This window comes from Festucalex cinctus, chromosome 2 (assembly GCF_051991245.1).
Source record: "Festucalex cinctus isolate MCC-2025b chromosome 2, RoL_Fcin_1.0, whole genome shotgun sequence".
NCBI lineage: Eukaryota > Metazoa > Chordata > Actinopteri > Syngnathiformes > Syngnathidae > Festucalex > Festucalex cinctus.
The window spans coordinates 8,852,487-8,869,363 of record NC_135412.1 but is presented as its reverse complement, the minus strand read 5'-3'; the positions used below and the strand labels follow the sequence as shown (position 1 = coordinate 8,869,363).

Here is a 16,877-nt window from a genome sequence, read left to right as displayed (position 1 = left end):
TAGGAAATTTTGTTGTACCTGTGTGGCAGTGAAAAGAAATTTCTTTTCTATTTTCTATTCATGTACTGAACTGTATTTAGCAAGGTTGACGTGTTTAAAGTTTGAGACAAGTTTGTGTCCTCAAACCATGTTTTCCATGTCTTCCACCTCCAACACACATCAATCATATAATCAGGATGATTATCAGGCTTCTGCAGAGCTTGCTGATCATTTGATTCAGCTATGCTGGAGGAGGGAGACATGGAAAACAGGCTGGATATGGGGTAGGACTCTCGAGGACCAAACATGGAGCTCCCTGGTTTAAGAATATACCATAAATGTATGATTATTTAAAAAACAAACAAATCTTTCCATTCTCAGTTGTACTCTTGCTCATGAGGATTTTGGATGGTCCTCAGCCTACGTCATCTGATTTGGGGTGAAAGGAGACAGTCAATCACATGACAGACAACCACTCACACCTATGGACAACTGAAGCCTTCAATGACTCTAATAACTCTCTAATAAAAAAATAAAATAAATAATGACTCACACCCCAAATTGAAAAGCTAGGCCTTTTAATTTGTTTTTGTTGTTGTAAAAGGGTCATAAACTGAAGCAACATATACACTGTAAACTAAACATATACATTTATGTACAAATGTGTTAAATCTTCAAAAAAATGTTCCATGATCTGACTTCTTTGGGACTAATACACATTTAGTCCCAATCAAAGGGAATCATACATGGGCTCATATAATTTCATGACTGAGACAAGCGAGACAAAAAACATTGTTAACACAAATACCTGCTGAGATTTCATGTTGCAATCATCATGTTGATTTTGGTCATGTTGTTAAACGTTAAGGTATGTCCAACTAATATATTATGATTGACAGCATGGATTTTTTTTTTTAATGTGTATTAACATGAAGCCATTCTATGATTATGTTTTTGGACACAAATCTCAGGCTCCATTATTTGTCACTTTTGTTATCGCATATTACTACTCCCAACGTCAGCAGGACCTCTTTCCGCCTCATGTCTTCCTGGACTAAATGATCTACCTCTAATCCACTGCCTGTTCATGTGGCGGCCTATTTGCTTTTGTTTTATGCTGAACATTCTGGGATTACTCATTTTATGATTTGGTAAGCATAAACGGCCTTCGGTTGGAGTGGGCAGCAAGCCAGCCCTTGCTTTTGGACTTCTTGCTCCTTGCTGACTTTGTGGATTTTCTGAACTACCCCAATTTCCCCTCTGAGGACCACCGACTTCTTGACACTTCTGTCTTGGGTTCCTACCTCGGCTACTTAACCCTCGTCTATTATACCGTCCACGGCCCCTCGTGTCAGGAAATTTCATGCCACCCTTTGCGGCAGGATTGGGTTCCCTTGAATCTAAAACTGCGGCCATTTTGTCCTCACCTCTTCGATTCCACACAGGGACTTGAGTGTCTGTTTCCCACCCTCCGGGCCCATGTTCCTGTCTTTGATTGTCAGGTGCCCCCCTCATATCTATTCTGTTATGAATAACCCTTCTCACGTCAGAGTCTGGCATTCTAAATCCAGGTTCAGCTCTTTGACCACCTGGCATAGGACCTTCAACGTCTAAATCTTCCCTTTCTCTTTCTATTGCTCTCGGATGTAAAATTCTACCATCACTCCCTGGCCTTTCAAGATACAGATTTTCATTGTGTCGAATGTTTCTATCTCCTATTCCTCTTCGGTCGTTGTTGTCCTGCATCTCATCTTCTCTTTTGTTTCGGAATGAATCATTTCGATTAGGAACCCCCCTGTGCCGTTCCATGCTTGGACCTCTTCTTCCTCGTACTCCACCGACTGGAACTCTCCTTTCATGGCCTTGTTGTCTGCAGTCCATGTTTTCTGATCCCCATCTTGGCTCAGCACCTCCTCTACCAGTCTCTCTACAGTCGTTCCCAGGTCCTACTCTATCGGGCCTAGCACACCCCATATCAGCATGATCTTGGAAAGGCCTCGGATCCCTACAGTCAGGACTATCCCAGTCATCGTCAGGGATTCTCCTCGGCCCTGAAGGTGTCCAATCAGGTGTGTGCTCATGCTCCCTAACCACAGGGCCCCTTGGTGCATTACAAGGTCCCCCTGTATTATATTCAAAAACGTCTACATCAACGCCCTCTGGAATCGGCCGACGATACCTGTTATCTTGACGGTTCAACTCATTTTTAAATTGAGTTTCACGTCCATCAGACCAGCGTTTCTCAGCATCTGGGCCTCTATGATCTGGTGCTGGGTACCTGCAATCTGTCCCTTTCCATTTTGCTTCATGGCTAAATTCCAAGTCACATTTCCTTCTATTTCTTGGATCTTCCCTGTTATCTTGGTCTGATCTGTTGTTCTGCCTGTTTCCTGGCCCCATGAATGATGGGCCATTATTTCTCCAATTAGGACCTGGTCCCCCTGGATCTCTCTCAAAATTTCTGTTTTGGCGATCACGGTCTTCTGGTTCTCGTCTGTCAGGCCCCAAGCCCTCAATGTTGGGATTTCTCATTCCTCCAAATCGATTATCTGTGCCTCTCCTGTCAGAAAAAACACTGCTGTACCTCATTTCCTCCCTATCTGGATCCGGGAACTCTGTGTTTTCCATATGTTGAACCCCTGGTTGGTTTGGAATTCTTGCTTCTATCATTCTTTTTTCCATAAGTGGTTGATGTCTTCGGTTATCAGGCCCTGGGTCATCTGTTTCAGATCCTGGTCCCCTAATATCTGGCCCTCTCCAGTCATGCAAGGCTGCCTCCATGTTTGGATTCCGTCTTTCTGACTGAGGGTCCCATGCTGGTCTACTAGGTCCGTGCTTATTATGGCCTAAGTCATCAGGGTGTTGGTCTCTCCAAGCACCAGAAGGAACTTGATCCTCTACTGAGCTCCTTTTAAATCCATGTTCTCTCTGGTTATTGCCTCCTATCCTCTCACGACCTGGTCCAGCAAAAAATGGTAATCCTCTTTCTTCTCTAGGTTCCATTCTGCTAAAATCTGGACATTCAGATCTGTTTCTCTCAACATCAGGATGGTAGATTGATGATTCTCTCCTTTCAATCCCTGGCCCACTGAAATGTGAGCCTGCAAGTCCTTTTGTGTCGATTGTTGGACATTCCAGTCCTGATTTTCTTCCATCAGGCCCTAGTCCCCTGACATCATGGTCTCCTGGACCTCGCTGCCCTCTACTGTCATGTACAGGGCCAGGGCCCCCCCCATCCACACCTCTTTCAAAACATGATCCTAAGTGGTCTGGGACACCTGGTCCTCTCACACCATAACCTAAACTATTTATAGCTGGATGTTTATTTTCAGGTCTTGGTTCTCTTAAATCAGGACCTACAGTGTTCATGTCACGAGCACGATCAACCATAGCTGGATTTCCAATGTTAGGTTCCTGTGCTCTGAAATCAGTAAAACCTGGTTCTCTCCTATGGAAAGCAATTCTCATGTCGCCACCTAACCTCTCAGGACCATTCCAGTTATTCCTATTGGGTCCTCTGAAATCAGTCCCTGCTCTGGTGAAATCTGGACTACCCGGTTCTCTCCTATCATATACAGGGACTTCTACATCTGGATACATCATCTCCTCCCTTGGTCCAGCGACATCTGAACCACCTGGTCTTCTGATATCATGCTTTAAAGGCCCTACATTTGTCCCTCCCATTTCAACCAGTGGTTTACAAGGGTCTATAAAACCGGTCGCTATTTTTTCAGGGTCATGGCTTTCCATTGCTGTTCCTCTCCAACCGGGCTGATGGACTTTACCTTCATCTTGTCTGTCTTGCCCTATTCTTACGGTTTCTCCAACTGATCCTGGACATTTCCAATCAACATATGTTTTACACTCAAACAGTTCCATATTTTGAACGTTGTGAATGCTTGGACCAGTTTTTTCAGTTTGCCAATCTGCTTTTATATTAGAAAGAGCATATTGGTCTTGTTGACAATTTTTTTCATTTGTCCTCTCAGGACATTGGTCATGCTTGATTCCTTGAATGTTTACATAGTTCCTATCTTTAAGTGTTTCTCCAATGCCTCTATCTGGAACATGTGAGTCAACTCCATGACTAAAATCTTGACCACCCATACAAGCCATACCTTGGCCGGAGACTAAAGAACAAACTTCTCTGACATCATGCCTTCTTTGATCATGTAAGCTTTCTGATAATTTTATGTCAAGGCTATGCACACTCCTTTCAAACTTAATATGATACTGTGCTTCCTTGAAATGGTGTGCCGATTCAACACTCTCTTGTCCCGTACATGAAGTGCTGGATGGAAAATGCCCATAATTTATAGTTGGCCCTGGTCGACGCATAGATGTCTCTTCCTTTTTCAAGCATTTTTCATTTTGATGCTTTTCATCTGACATTACTTGGGATGCTGTACACAGATGCCTATCATCAGAGTACGTGGATAAATTTGACTTTGAACTACTTTCTGGATCGCAAGGTCTTAAAATTAAGTCAACATCTCTTTGATGTTGCTGTAAATCATTCACCTGAAGAAAACTCTTGATTTTGATGCCGGGGTCATCGAGATTTATTGTCAAATCTGAAATCCTGCCTTGATTAGGTGAACCTCCAATATCCCTGACACCTTGCTCGCTTGCTGGTTGTTGTGACTGGGACATATTTTCATCTACTGTCAGATTAATAACTTTAGTATCTTGCTCTGGATCATTACCCATTCTTGAACATTTTAGACCTTGTCCCACTTCAGGTCCAGAAGAATTACTTATTTCCACAGCTGGATTTAAAGATCCAGCCCCTTGACTCTGAATTTCTGAATGTTTCTGATCTAAATATTTCCCCTCACTTTCTTCCTTTGTCACATTTAGCTTTCCTGAATCTGCACTCTGTATATTAAGTGCTTTAAATATAAGATTGCCAATTGATGTACCTTCAAAGTGTGGTGGTATGTTCAACAAAGTCTCTTGGCTTAAAGGAAGCTGGAATTTTTTTACTTCCACAGCTGGTGTCAGGTTACTTATTGGTGTCTGGCAATCTATGATTTTATCACATTCAGTAGAGGGATTATTTTCTTCGCTACTTTGTTTGATAAACCGTGGATCAGGATCAGGGCTCTCAGGGGAATCTCGAAGTGGGGGGTCACTCTCTCTTAGAGGGATTGAATTTTCAAATTTATCTCCGCTTGTTCCCAGCTGTTTATTCATCTGTGCAGGTAACACATTAACTGAGTTATCTGGGACACTCTCCTTGTTTATCAACGGTTCATTGAATTTTGGTGGTTGTGAAGTTTCAAGTTTTAAATTGGGCAAATTTTCTTGTAAAATGTCTTGGTTACATATATCAGATTTTAAATTGCATTCATCGCTGGTATTTTTCATGGAAAGTGGGGGGTATGTTGTCTTACTAGGCTCACATTGTCTAACATCTGGGTTCAACTCACATTTTAAAGGAACTTGGTTCTCTGTTTGTTTCTCAGTGATATTTGTGGATGCCCTGAATTCTTTCGGTGCATGTGACATCAAATCATTTTCACTAGGAGGGGATGGCGACGGCCTACGATCATGGGAATGCCGGCGTGTACTGTGTGACTTATGGTGACGTGTCTGGCGTTCAGAGTGGTCTCTGGTTCTATGCTTTGACCGGTCTCTCTCACTTTTTCTGTGTCTATCCCTTTCTCTGTGTTTCCTGGAACGTGAAACAGAACGCTGCTGGGATCTCCTTGAAGGACTTCTGCAGCGATCTCTTTCACGATGGCTTCGCCTCTTCGGTGATGACCTACGTCTTTTGCTGTGATATGCAATTGGCGATGCATATTGTCTCGGTAAAGAGGAACCTTCAATCTTTGTGTTGACTGCTTGAAATACATCATCTTGGATTTCATTGAAAAGTTCATCCTCTGGATCATAAGGTACATCAGACTCCTCAATCTCACCGGCAGAAGACTTTTCATTATCCTTTCTATTATCAGACACCTCAGCTTGTTCTGCAACTGATGTGATATTTAAACAAGGAATGGCATCTGTGCCTTTTTGCCTCTCGGTTTGTGACTCCCTGCCGTGAGCCTCTACTGTCTCGCTTCGACTGTGGGCCTCTTGTGGCTTTGAATCTTTTGATTCTGAATGTCTAGACTCTGAGTGAATTTTACCACTCTGAAGGGATGTGACTTGACTGAGAGGCAGTGACTTCGAGGGAGACGACATCATGGAATCGGTACCAGAAAATTGAGCCATGAACATACCAACGGCCTCTCTTTGTTGACGAAGTGCCTCTTCCTGTTCCTTTAACTGTCGTTTTTGCTCTTCAATCTGTTTATTAAGTTCCTCAAGCATTCGCTGCTGCTCAGTCAGTGTCGCAGCTGAGACGACTACAGTACCTGTGGGAAGGTTCTGTGGAACTGAAGTTAGAGAAGATGTTTGGGGTGTAGTTTTGGCAACAGACGGTGTGCCAACCGGTGTGGAAATTGGAAATGACGTTGGACAGCTTGACGTTTTAGTTTGAGTCGGCTTCTTTGCATCACGTTGCAGATCTTGAAAAATAGTCTCATCCTCTGGATCATAGGCCACATCATCATCTACAGAGCTTGATAATGGAGGGTCTTCTGAATTATTGTTTCCTTTGCTCTGAGATGAAATGGTTCCATATCCTATTGCTGGATCATACTCCTCCTCTGGGTCATAGGGACGATCAAATGCATTTTCTTCTACTATATCTTTGACTTTAGACTTCTGTCCATATTGTTGAACAATTGGATCCATCATTGAGCAGGATACGTGAGACAACACAGATACCTTAGCAATTGCTGTTGTTACGTTAGTAGTACAATGTTCCTCATTAGAGACCTTGGCAGTATTTTGCTTATTTTTAAACAATGCATTCAAGATAGTTGAGAGTGGTGAATCACTGGGCTCTTTCATATTCGTGTCAGAGACGTTACTAGATGTGGACTGCGTCGATGAAGCAAGGCCTGAGGTAGAAACGGTGGTGTTTGATTTAAAAGAGGTCTGATGTGATGGTTGCGTTTTTGCATTAGAAGAGAAATCTGATGGTGACCCAGGACGAGGGGGTGAAACAGGAGTAGTTGTGCTTGTAGGTGTCTCGGGACCATAGGGCTGGAAAACCTCCAATTTGTCAGAACCATAGAGGACCGGAGGTTTTGGGATCCACATAGGGTCTTTAGAGAGAGGTTTTGATTTCTTTTCTTCCATTTCCTGAAGTAGACATCCGGAACGTTTTACTTTTTGGATAATTGCCAAACCTAGAAGAAGATTGGGCCTGTTCTTTTCAAGCCCTGTGAAGAAACAAAAACAAAAATAGATTAGTTCTGATTTCGTGTAACAACAATCAATAGCACTTGTCTCCACTTGTCTCCTGAGGTCTTCTGGCAGTGGCCTTTAACTGTTCCTAAGGTGAGGACCAAGACACAGGGTGAAGCTGCCTTTAGCCACTATGGTCCTCACCTATGGAATAGCCTGCCAGAGGGCATCAGGTCTGCAGAGAATATTGATGTTTTTAAGAGGAGGCTTAAGACTTACATTTTTAGTTTGGCATTTGATTGATCTTTTTTTTTTTCTTTTTATCCCCTTTTATTAATTTAACTATTGTAATCTATATTGTTTTGCAGCTTTGTTTTTATTTGTTTATTTATTTTCTATAGTGTTTAACTGTTTTCTTTTAGTGTTTAAATGTTTTTATTTGGTAGTTACTAAATATTTAGCTCCAGTGTTTCCTCATGGGGGGACCTCCACACTGAGAGGGATGGCTGGTCTTCATCCATCTCACTGTGGTCGAACTCCTCCTGGGTGCCTTTCCTTACAGGGTACTTCTGTGCCCCGCCATGTTGTGGTTTTCGTGTGTCTGTTGTGTTTTGGGTGTGTCTGTGGGTACCATCATGGGGATGTGGGGGGGTGGGGTGGCTTTTTCTCTTTATTGTATTATGGATGTTCAGCATTTTGAATGTATGAAAGGTGCTATATCAAGAAAGTTTGATTGATTGATTGTCATAAATGTTACAAGTAACTGACTGAAAAAGAGACGGGGTACACCGATTAGCCAGCCAATCTCAGGTTACATATAGACAAACAACCAGTCACACACACAATCGTACTAATGGACAATTCAGAAGAAGGGGTCTCAAAGTTAGGGTCCGGGGGCCATTTACAGCCCGCAAGGTTGGGATTTTCTACCACCCACCCCTTTATATAAAAGTTTAATGTATGTGAGGCCCCATGTTTTTCGCGCGTTGTTGCCCTAGGCGTTTTGTGTGGATTATTACAACCATAGCCCAGGCTCACGAAATCTTTTGGCAAAACGTAATTCTAAAGTGACACAAAGAGGAAGGAAAAGATCCTGTCACCCAGACCTACTTATATATTTTTCTCAATCTGCTGTGAAGAGAAAGGTTGGCAGCGAGAACAGCCAATTTCAAGAAAAACATAAAGCACAATGTTTTTGTTGTTGAGCATAGTGGAACCCAACACGTCCTGAATGCACGGAGGAAAGTAAAGTGCTCAAGGAATCAGATTTTATTCAATTATATTGTTGATAAATAATATTTTCAACATGTTTTTCATGTATTTCCAATGCATAATTTGATGCGCTTTGCAAAATTGAGGTGTAATCAAAGATTATAGATTTAAACCACGTGCTGAAGTCAACGGCAATGTATACCTATTCCATTGAGTTCACCTGAATTTTGCAAGGGTCATCAAATTTGCAATTATGCATTGAAAATGATGGAAGTCATGTTGAAAATATCATCACCATTACAACTGAATAAAATGTTTTAAGAAATATGTGTTTTTTAATTACTTTATGGACACCTTGTAGAGAATAAATAAACGTCTTTTTACACATAACATGCTTAGTTAATTGGGCTGGGTGAATCACAACCTACGCATATCAAATAATTACAATAGTAATTTTTACTTATTTATCTATTATTACCCATTTAAATTTGACCTATTAATAATAATAAAAATAATAATATACTACTAAATACTATTATCTTACCTATTTAAAGTTGAGTTTAAGACTTAACATGCACATTTTTGCAATGTGAAAGGAGGACGGAGTGCCCGCAGAAACTAAACACAAAAGCCAGAGTAGAGAGCCAAATCTGAACCTCAAAACTGAGGCAGATGTAGTAACCACTCATCTACCATGATATATAAAATTGATTTAATTATACAACTTAACATGTCCATTGGGTGGATCAGGTTTGGCTGTTTTATGTTAATACTTTCAACCACCAACCTAAATGTGCAACCTAATAAATAAAGAGTGTCCGTTTCATTTCTAAGTAATAAGCTGTTGTGTTGCAAGAGATTTGGTGTTTGGATATTTGGTATTTGGTGATATTTGGTCATTGAATAACCACACAAATATTATGATGAAGGTAGGAATAGTAATATCGTCAAATTTCGCACCTGGTCCTTCCAGAGGTTGCAGTATGGATGGGACTGATTCTTCTGCGCTAAGTGGTACAATGTAGACATCCTTGATGGAGCGGCTGTTGTTGGAAACAACACCAAAACGCCCTCTGCTGCTGAAGTACGAAAAGAGGGAGACATATGCCACCTCTTCTTCTTCAGTAGCAGGATGAAAGCGGATCACGCATAATTCCTGATAAATGACAACAAACAAAGGATATAATGTAAATAATGTTGCAACAAGAAGACAAATTCATCTAATACACACTCCACTCAAAAAGCATGTGAACAGCGAGGCCAATTCATTTTCTTTTTTCCCCCTCTTGTGATAGACTTACATAATCTGGATCAAATTACAGCTTCACAATTGCTTGGTTTTCACATAGTTGTTTTTTTTTTTTTAAATGTCCGTTAGATAATTTTATGTTGGAAACCTCGCATAGACATTTAGCATTGTTAATTGGTGTAACAATCAGTCTACAAACAGCAAAAATGAAGGACTTGGCCTCACTGTTCCAGTAATTATGGAGGTGAGTGCAAATGATGCTTACCTTTGTAATGTTGGTCTTGAGCTTGGCAACATAATCCCACACAGTTTGAGGCATGATTCGTCCACCAATTTCGATGGAATCAGGTAGTTCCTAAAGTGAACAAGATGCTCATTAATGTTAGTGTAACTCCAAAGATAATGATGGAGTTGATCCGGTATTTAATTATTTTTTAATGTTACCGATTTCAGAGGTTCGGTTGGTCCTGAAACCAGATAGCCCTTCGTCGCAAACTTCGACACAGTGAGCATGTTGAGGAAGCCTTTCCACAGTACTTCTTGCTTGGCCAGGAATTGTGACGTTTCACCATTGGCTCGAGAGTCACTGATAGCATTTCTGGAAAATAATACACCAAAACAAATGCATACAGACATTTCACACCATTTTAAGAAAAATTATTCCATCATACCAAACTATTTCTAGAAATACCTTGAGGATGTGCCATAGAGTCGGGGATCGGCTGGCTTCATTAGGATAGATTTTGGTAAAGGTTTTGTTGGTGGCGCTGGCAAGTTGAGTACAGATGGTTTTGGTTTTGTCGAGCTATCCTCTGTCAGAGGAGCATAAGGTGCTGATTGGTTCGTCAATGCACATGTGGGACCAGAGGCGCTACATGATGAAGCATAGCTCCGACTGGCTGCAGTACGGGGGTCACGCCTTGTGATAGTTACTGTGGAGACAGCTGGAATCACAACAGGTGTATATGTTCTTTTTGATGTTGTGTTAGAAGTGTCTGAAACTGGGGATGCAGGTGACTCCTTGACAGGGGAAGCAGGTGACTCTAAAGTAGAGGAGGTGGCAGAATCCTTAACGGGAGAAGCGGGAGATTCAACGACAGCAAAGTCACTGGTGTCAATAACAAGACGCGAAGAAGGGTCAAAATTAGATGATGATGAATAATCAAAGTCAGATGAGTCAGGTGAGTCCGGTAAGTCAGGTGGCGCTCGTAGTGGTGAGTCATCGCCTGCAGACTTTCTCCACCATGAAGAAGGTTTTTCACTTGATTCAGACGCCTTATTTTTTTTGCTTGGGGGTTCATCCTCCCCTATTTGTCCTTTGAAAAGAAAAGATTTAAGATATGTAATAATATTAACAACTACTTATGATGTAGAGATACTATGCTTGTAATGCCATACTCAATTCACCTGTACATATCTTGCATTTTAGGTCAAATAGGTGAGCCTTGTGTTCTGAGGTAGTGTCTTTAAGCATACAGGTAAGAACGTCTGGCAGTGCACTTCGCTTGCTTGGCTCACTTATTCTGTTCTTAGGAGTGGGAGTAGAAAGATTTCTCTTCTGTTTGTAGGATAAAAAACATCAAATTATTATTATCGTACATAAATATTATTATAACCACAGCGTGCAGAGAATTACAGTACGTTAGCAAGAGAAGGTTATGATTATATCAAAACATTATCGGCATCGGAGTAAGATAAATGCTCACATTGCCCACTGGTCTTTTATCAGGTTTAGTGATGTTCAAACAGGAAAGATCAACCTTGACTGCTTCAGGCTGCTGCAACAAACTGGGCGCTTTTGCGGCTGCATCTTTACCCTAAAAACAAACAGGAAGTTAGTGATCCCAAAGGGAAACTACTGAAAATGTGTTACTGTATAGTGCCTGTCGTATTCGCTCATTTGCTCCCAATAACGTGTATATACGTCTTCTTTTTTTTTAGGTTTTAAGTGTCCCAAAGACGTATTTATATGTTTTTTATTTATGCTAGAGCATACATAAGGCTTTGATGCAGCCTCTCAACTGCAAAGAACGGTTGCAAAAATGGTAGTTATTACACAAACGGCCAGCAGGCGGCAGCAGAGCAAATGGGATCAACCAGGGCCATGTTGAAAAAAAGCTCAATTACTTACAATTTTAAATAGATTTGTGAAAACTGATGAAACTTAGCTCTCTTCTAATGCGAATTACTGCAAAACCGAAACAGATAGAAACATACTTTTTTTTTTCCCTGATGAAAGAAGATACTTTAATCTTTCTTTTGATAGATTCCATGCTTTTATAAGTAATAGAACACAATTTTCTGTGGGCCTTGCAAAATCAGTCAAAATCCAGTAAAACGGCCGGGAGCGAACGGGATTGCTTCAGTGAAAATGGCTGGGAGCGAATGAGTTAATTGGCAGCAGACAATGGGATTTACTTACCCCTGATGCGTCCTTCATATTGTGGTCTGGGGCCTTGGTAGCCTGCATGTCCTTTTGGCTCATCCTGACGAGTCTGAAAGGACTGATGTCTCCTTGCACAACTCGATACAACAAGCCCTAGAGAAAAATAATCTGGCATTACTAGGTACTGTACATACAGAACCTGTCATCTTGAATAGCGCAGTATAGTCACAAAAAACATAAAATAGCACTTGAGTTTGCGCAAACCTTGTTTTTTGGATCTTTCAAGTTGAACATAATTGTTCTGTACTTGTTCATGTATTTGCTGTCCGTATTGCGAAATATGTCAAACATCTCCACCTCAATGCTTGCGACAAGCTTTGCAGCATCACTTTCAGACATGTCCAACTCCTCGCAGTCACAAACCCTTGACAAACATAAAGACAAGTTAGTCAATATATTAGGCAGATTTTAATATTGTCATGAGAATGTCTTGCTTTAACAAACATAAAATACTTCAAATGATGAATATATTGACGACTTACCTTTTGTACAAGATGCTGGTGAGGGAGCGCTGGATGCTCTGCCTGACTTGATTATTTGGCTGAGAAGGTCGGGAGGGGGGAGCGCTTGGTGCTGGCGGCACAGGCAGATTTCGGGTCTCGTTCAGCAGGGCTGGGACCGGAGGCTTCTGGGACGAGGCTGCCATGTGGCTTGATGAGGGCTGAAGTCCAGATTGCTTCTTTGGTATTACATACGACGTCAAGGAGTTCAAAACAGCCTTCGTTTCGTTGTGTTCGGATTTTAACGTGGTTTGGGATTGTGGATCAGATGTTTTTATGGGCGGTATGGAGGAATCTGATTCTTCAGTTGTTTCAACTGAAGTGTGACTTTTTATGGACTCAGAATTACTCTGCGCTACAACAGGTTCAGACACAGGTTGAGGTGAGGGACATGCATCTGTGGAGGGGTCCTCTGACTTTTCTTCTTGGGGAGTTTCATCCTCATTTTGTTTACATTCCTTTGAAGCTGTCAGGTGGAAAAACAGCAAGACATTATAATTGACATTGAGTGAGCTTCATTGTTGTTGTTGATTACAGTGACATATAGTACTTTACAAAAGTCTTAGCCAGCCACACACTGGGTGAGTTTAACTAGTCGGAACTGGACAATTATTAAATAATGATTTATCAGGAAACAGCGTCAGTTTATTATGTATTTAAGCCACAAAGAACACGGCCCAATTGTGTGAAGAAGAAAAGCTAATTGGCCCGACTGCTGTTGCTTTAGTTCTCTGTTAGCGGATAACAGAGAGGAAATGGATGAGAAGAAAGAACAAACTAGATATTTGAGTGGCATTGGCAACACCGTTCATTTACTAGACAGGACACAAACTTTTAGGTATCCATTTTGGCTTTTCTTTTTTAACCAGGGGTACACACTGAATTTGTTTTCTTTTCAATACAATACACGTGTATAGATACAGTATATTGTAACAGCTGTATGCCAGTGGCAGGAAGGATCTTGCCCAGTACTTGTAAATGTAATTTCTGTTGCAAAATATCATGTAATCGACTGTCAGTAATGTCTGTCGACGCAATGCACTTGTGAGGTGACAACTGGAATTGCAGCTAGTAGTGATACTGGTTGGGTTCCTCTTTAGCACATGTACCAACACTCTATAGCAGGGATGTAACGATATGCAAACGTCAGAATACGATATTATCACGATATGAAGCTCACGATACAATAATTATCACGATATTGTAGGGAGGTTGGCAATATTTAAAAAAAAAAAGGTCAATATTGTTAAAAAAAAAAGAAAAAAAAGAGCTCATACTAAAAAAAAAAGCACAATATTGTGCTTTTGTACATAACAGCAATGTTATTATTATTATTATTATTATTATGTAATGTTTATGTTGTATTGCGAATGCACGCACACATTGAGTTCCTCCACATTGACTTGCTTCACAGGCATGTAACGTTCCCTTTTATCTGACAATTAGTGTAGTTTTTAAACATAGAAGGGCCGAAACATCCCTAATGAGAATTAAATTGCACTAAAAAACTAGCCATGAGAGGGCGCTAGAACTGTACAAATGGAAATCAACCTGACTTTTTTTTTTTTTTTTTTTTTTTTAACAGTTAACTGTTGCATTAAAATATCGTGAACATGACGACGATGACGATATTGTGGCAGTTTTAATATCACGATATGACGATATTGGGCTTATCGTTACATCCCTACTGTATAGGTTTTGTGGAAAATGTTTTGTTTTTGTATAATAATTGCATATTTCACACTGTATCATCCTAGTTTAAAACAATTCATTCTCGCAAATTGATTGCAGTGAAAATAACTAAATGAAAGCTTGTGTAAGACGTTTGCACGGTATTAAAGGTCAAGACGATGAAAATACCACCAATTTTTTTTTGAAAATCACTGTTTGTGATTGTGTTTGTGTAACTTCTTAATGGGGAGTTTGCAGTTGAACTTATGTCATGTTAAAACTCTGTGTGTAACCTGACAAAAGAATATTAGAATGATCTTTGGAAAAATCCTCCTTTAGTGCCCTATTAAGTGCCTCTGATTTTATTAGGGCCCAAACAGCGATCGCTGCGAACTCCCTATTGTTTCTGTAGGAATTATTATTATTATGCTCCACAAACAATCACATTTTTGAGACCCTTAACGTGAAAGAAACCTCACCAAACTTTAAACACACATCAAAATGTATGCAATCGGCTTCAAAATTTGCACGTTTCATGTTAAGATGTTTAAGATGAAAAGTTACAAAAGGTTTTTATATTGTAGCACATTGTTGCCGTGGCGATACACTGTTTGCGGGCTTGGGAGCATTTGTTTGTGTGTGTTGGATGTTTTGTGTGTGCGTGTGTGTGTGTGTGTGTGTGAGGGCTATCAATATATCGATACGGATATGAAAAGGCGTATCGATACGATATATCGATATTTTAAACCCAGCCCTAATCACTGACGAACAACCTTTCAGCTGTCCTTTGTATATCCAATTCAGGACTTAGCCGTTTTTCAATTTCCTTTATAAAACCCAAAACTGAAAAAAGTTACTAATGTGTGCATGGAAAATCACCCATTAATTTCAGGGTACTAATAATGCTAACCACCAGATAGAAAAACAAAAGGAGTAAGAATTAAAAGGCCTCCTCTCAGAATACTGAATTATTAATTATACCCTCATGAAAGTAGCCTGATATTAACAAAATAATTTGGAATTGGTAACTTAATACTGAATTAACAAAGGAGTTTTATTTGTTATAAAACCACAACAAATTGGGAATCTGGATCATGACATCATACAAGCTTGGCTAAGTGTAAACTCAATTCACCTTTTCTAAACCAAAGTTTGAGCCAGCATAACTGCGCTCCTCTGAGGATGAATAAATTATTGACACACAACATTCAAACACTAAAACTAAATATTTTTGTTCAAAAATGCAAGTTATTCAATGGTATTGTAATTACTTATTTTGTGTAAAATTTTAAAATGTGTGGATAATTACAATTCAGTATTAAAAACAAATTTGGTTGAAGAGCTTCTAAACTGTAGATGGTCGTGTACAGCTCTGTATATTGTGCATATCAGGTTGCATGTCATAATTTCGGCCACTAGAGGGTAATCACGTTACACTATTATATTGTTGCATAAAGCAGTTACAGTGGTTATAAACGAAATACAGTTCAACACTAGCCATTTCAATACTAGAAAAATGAGGTGAGGGAAATTCATTATATTGAATTTCATATGCCAATACCATGCAAATCCTGAAAATTACATTGTTTAATGCAAAAACAGTACATGTGCATTTATGCACTGAAAATGCGTGTGCATGTGCGTGGGTGTGCGCGCGCACATGCGCGTTTAGTTTATTGCTCTGTGTAGGTATGTATATATACGGAAAAAAAAACTGTTGTCACCCCTATGTGAATGAAAGAAAAACATAGTGGTTAAAATAATGTAATAAAAATAAACCAATGAAAATCAAACATTGCTTTAACAGGGGGGAAAAAAAGAAGAAGAAAAAAAGAGGTACAACTCATGAAACAGACTTGGACAAAAATGGATGGCACCCCAGAAAAGGTTGAAAATACTTTGACTATAAGAATATATTCAACCAAGTGTGTCTTGTTAGCATCACGTGTCTTCAAGGTGACATGGTGTGTACCACACATTATAGACCAGAGAAAACTAAGGAGCAAGTTGGTTAAAGAGTTTAGAAAGAAAATTTAGAAGCACGTTAAAAGGCAAATGTGAGTCTCCAAGGGGCTTGATGTTGTGACTACAGTTGAACATATTCAGAAATTTAAGATCCACAGGACTGCAGCCAACTTCCCTGATGACAAAATGAAGACACTGCTAACACGAATGGCAACAACAGTGCTCAGAACAACCGCCAAAGAAATTAAAGGTGTACTCCAAGCTCAGGGTATATTAGTGTCAGATTACACCACCTGTCGTCATGTGAGTAAAAGCAGACTTCATAGGAGATGATCGGATGGAAGACGCCATTGTTAAAAAATAAAAAGTGAGAGTGGAATTTGCCAAACTGCATGTTGGACGTTAAAGATTCTGAGAGAACGTCCCATGACCAAACAATTCAAAACTGCAACGTTTTGGCAACACACATCAGCTCAGTGCTCACAGATCCAAAACCAAAGCACCCCAAGAAACACTGTCCATAGTTTGAAACATGGACATGTGTCAAAAAGCTTGGTCTCAGGCCCAGGCCATGGGTCTTACAACAGTATAAAGAACCAAAATACATCTT

General features: G+C 40.2%; 1 protein-coding gene across 2 annotated transcripts in view; it reads right to left on the bottom strand.

Moving 5' to 3' along the window:
- Positions 1-540: 540 nt before the first annotated feature.
- LOC144013606 (uncharacterized) overlaps positions 541-16,877 on the bottom strand; it is a 43,155-nt gene continuing 26,818 nt past the window's right edge. For both annotated transcript variants that reach the window (XM_077512682.1, XM_077512681.1), the window contains exons 7-16: positions 12,614-13,097; positions 12,336-12,495; positions 12,108-12,224; positions 11,392-11,502; positions 11,093-11,243; positions 10,377-11,001; positions 10,130-10,283; positions 9,951-10,040; positions 9,397-9,592; positions 541-7,259 (exon numbers count right to left, since the gene is read on the bottom strand). In XM_077512682.1, coding sequence (XP_077368808.1) covers positions 973-7,259; positions 9,397-9,592; positions 9,951-10,040; positions 10,130-10,283; positions 10,377-11,001; positions 11,093-11,243; positions 11,392-11,502; positions 12,108-12,224; positions 12,336-12,495; positions 12,614-13,097 — 8,375 coding nt within the window. In that variant the 3' untranslated portion in view covers positions 541-972. The remainder of the gene's footprint in view (positions 7,260-9,396; positions 9,593-9,950; positions 10,041-10,129; positions 10,284-10,376; positions 11,002-11,092; positions 11,244-11,391; positions 11,503-12,107; positions 12,225-12,335; positions 12,496-12,613; positions 13,098-16,877) is intronic.